This window comes from Rhipicephalus sanguineus, chromosome 5 (assembly GCF_013339695.2).
Source record: "Rhipicephalus sanguineus isolate Rsan-2018 chromosome 5, BIME_Rsan_1.4, whole genome shotgun sequence".
NCBI lineage: Eukaryota > Metazoa > Arthropoda > Arachnida > Ixodida > Ixodidae > Rhipicephalus > Rhipicephalus sanguineus.
In genome coordinates this window covers 200,615,106-200,617,543 of record NC_051180.1, presented here as the reverse complement: position 1 = coordinate 200,617,543, position 2,438 = coordinate 200,615,106, and the positions used below count along the sequence as shown (strand labels likewise).

General features: G+C 47.5%; 1 protein-coding gene across 1 annotated transcript; it reads right to left on the bottom strand.

Annotated features, from left to right (window-relative positions):
* Window positions 1-607: 607 nt before the first annotated feature.
* Window positions 608-1,765, bottom strand: LOC119395180 (putative nuclease HARBI1). The gene is made up of 2 exons (XM_037662460.1): window positions 1,388-1,765; window positions 608-841 (listed from the first exon to the last, which is right to left on the bottom strand). The coding sequence occupies exons 1-2, from the start codon at window positions 1,763-1,765 to the stop codon at window positions 608-610; spliced, it is 612 nt and encodes a 203-aa protein (XP_037518388.1).
* Between the last annotated feature and the right edge of the window lie 673 nt (window positions 1,766-2,438).

The window sequence follows — 2,438 nt, the reverse complement described above, 5'->3', positions numbered from 1 at the left end:
AACAATGCGACACCTTTGGTGTAGCTATGCAGGAATCGGTAAGCAGTGTGACCATATGAACTGTTTCTACGGGTTGTCAAGACATGTACGACGGGGCGACAGACTCCTATTCATGGGAAGAGCCTAGCAGTCCGCTGGAAGAGTCATCACCAATTCATTCACCTCCCCATGGCCAAGTGCAGGATGCTGCAATGAGCAAACCGTGCTATGGCGGTGGTGCAAGCTTATCAGAGGCTGCAGCTGGAGCACCCAGAACAACTTCCGGAGCCGCTTTAGCTGCAACTGCCAGCGCCGCTGTGCCAGCTGCGACGAAACGCACTTCAACCAGCGGCAGCCAGGGGCAAGCGGCTGTCTCAATCGAACTGGGTGCCCGCCTGGATGCCATCAAAGAGGACCGCGAGCAAAAGAAACGAGAGCATTTATTGAGGCTGAAATTCATGTGGATCGAACACAAACAAAAAAGAGCGCGACACAGTGAGACAATGGAGCTTTTTCGGTTAAAAATAGCGAATCAGAAGGCCAAGGCACAAATGCTAAAGCTTCAGCTAGACATTATGAAAAAACAGTATGAATAAAGTCACATCCCTGGTATGTTGTTTCATTTCATTTAAGTGAAATACTGCGCGACTATGCGCTCCCTCATCCTGAATCCGCCTGCTGTGTCTGGCACAAGCGGCATGGCTGCTGGTGGTGGCGGAGCAGATGAGATGGTAGCAGGTGAACTGCTGTCATGAATGACCTGGCTTTGTGGTGGAGGTGGGACGGGTTCTCTCAGGAGGTGGCCGAAGTTGTGCAGTGGGGCACAAGCTGTTATGATGATAGGGACTGATGATGTTTTTATCTGAAGTGTCATGTCGAGGCATGGAAACCTTCGCTTCCACACTCCAAACGCCCTCTCGACACTGCAGCGAGTCCGTGAGAGAGACCTGCTGTACCTAAACAAAGCATTTCTTTAGCATTTTAGGCATTTGTATACACAATAGTATTGCTCCACGATTGCTCCAACTTGACTTCACCTGTGCTTAGGGCTGTCTTTCGTCCCTGTGTCCCTAACTGTGGTCATCAGGTAGGATCTGCAGGGATACCCCTTGTCGCCAAGTAGGATGCCAGGCACAGTCCCTCTCTCATACTGTACATTCGCCGAACTATTGTCAAATATCCGGCTGTCTTGAGCTGAACCCGGCCACCAAATAAAAAAATTGAAGCTGAGGCCCTGTGATTGCCTGCAATAGGAAGCAATCTTTTTTCACTCTGAAATAGACCTAATGCTCTGGAAAATTGGTACAAATTTATGTTATGCATACAACGTCCAACTGCTACTTTTATAAACATGATAATCATTCGAGTATTTCCCTAATTTACGTCAACGGGAGAGCCATAAACATACCTGGACATTGATTGAGAAGTAGCCTTTACGATTCCGAAAGACCTCCGCGTCTTCTCCACCGGGATTTTTCATGGGCACATGAGTGCAGTCTATGCAGCCGCTCACACCAGGGAAACGCGCCATGGCATAAAATTCCTCTATTACCACGGCTGCTTCACTGGCGTTAGGCAACCTCACAAGCTGCGGGAGCAATGCGTCGGCTATCATTCTTGATATGCGTGCGTTGATGCCTGACACGATTGCCTGAGACACATTAACAAGGTCTCCGGTAACAACTTGAAAGGTACCGGCGCCGTAGAATCGCAGCGTGATGAGCAACTGGAGCAGTGGCGGCACGGGGTGACCACGTTGGTTGTCCTTTGGGTGCATCGGCAGCATTTCCAGCAGGCGTATCACTGCTCGCTTGGAAAAGCGGTACCGTGACAGGAATTCCGCGTCGTTGTATGCCTCTATAGGATTCTGCCGATCCACAGCGGCCGTAACGGCGGCGCGTAGCGATACGCTTCATCCTGTATAATTTCTAGGATGAATTCCAGGATGAATAATTTCCTCCACCCGGCCAGCAAAATCCACGAAGTCGGCGAGACTGTTAGAATAGTCAGCCATTTTGTTTGATCAGAAAACCAGCGAAAGTTGCGCGATAAGTTACACTTCTCGACGCATTCACAATGCACATAGTTTCATGCGCATTCATGGTCACACACAGGCATTTAACTCATCACCATTACCTCGAGCCATAGCACATTGGAACAGCCTTCCAGATCACATCGTATCCATCTATAATCGTGAAACTTTTCGTGATAACCTGATTTCGTTGCGTTTTTCTATTGTATAACTTTGTTGAACCTTCCTGTTTATCATTTGTATTTTTTTGTTCTTTGTATTTTACTTTTTGTCTGTATTTTTATTGCAATGTATGTACTGATGACCCCTTACTCAATGCCCTTAAATGTGCCTGTAAGGCATTTTGAATAAATAAATAAAAACAGTATAAGTTTGAGGTAAGTGCGGGGAAAGTTTCAAAAACCACACTTAAGCAGCACTTATGAAA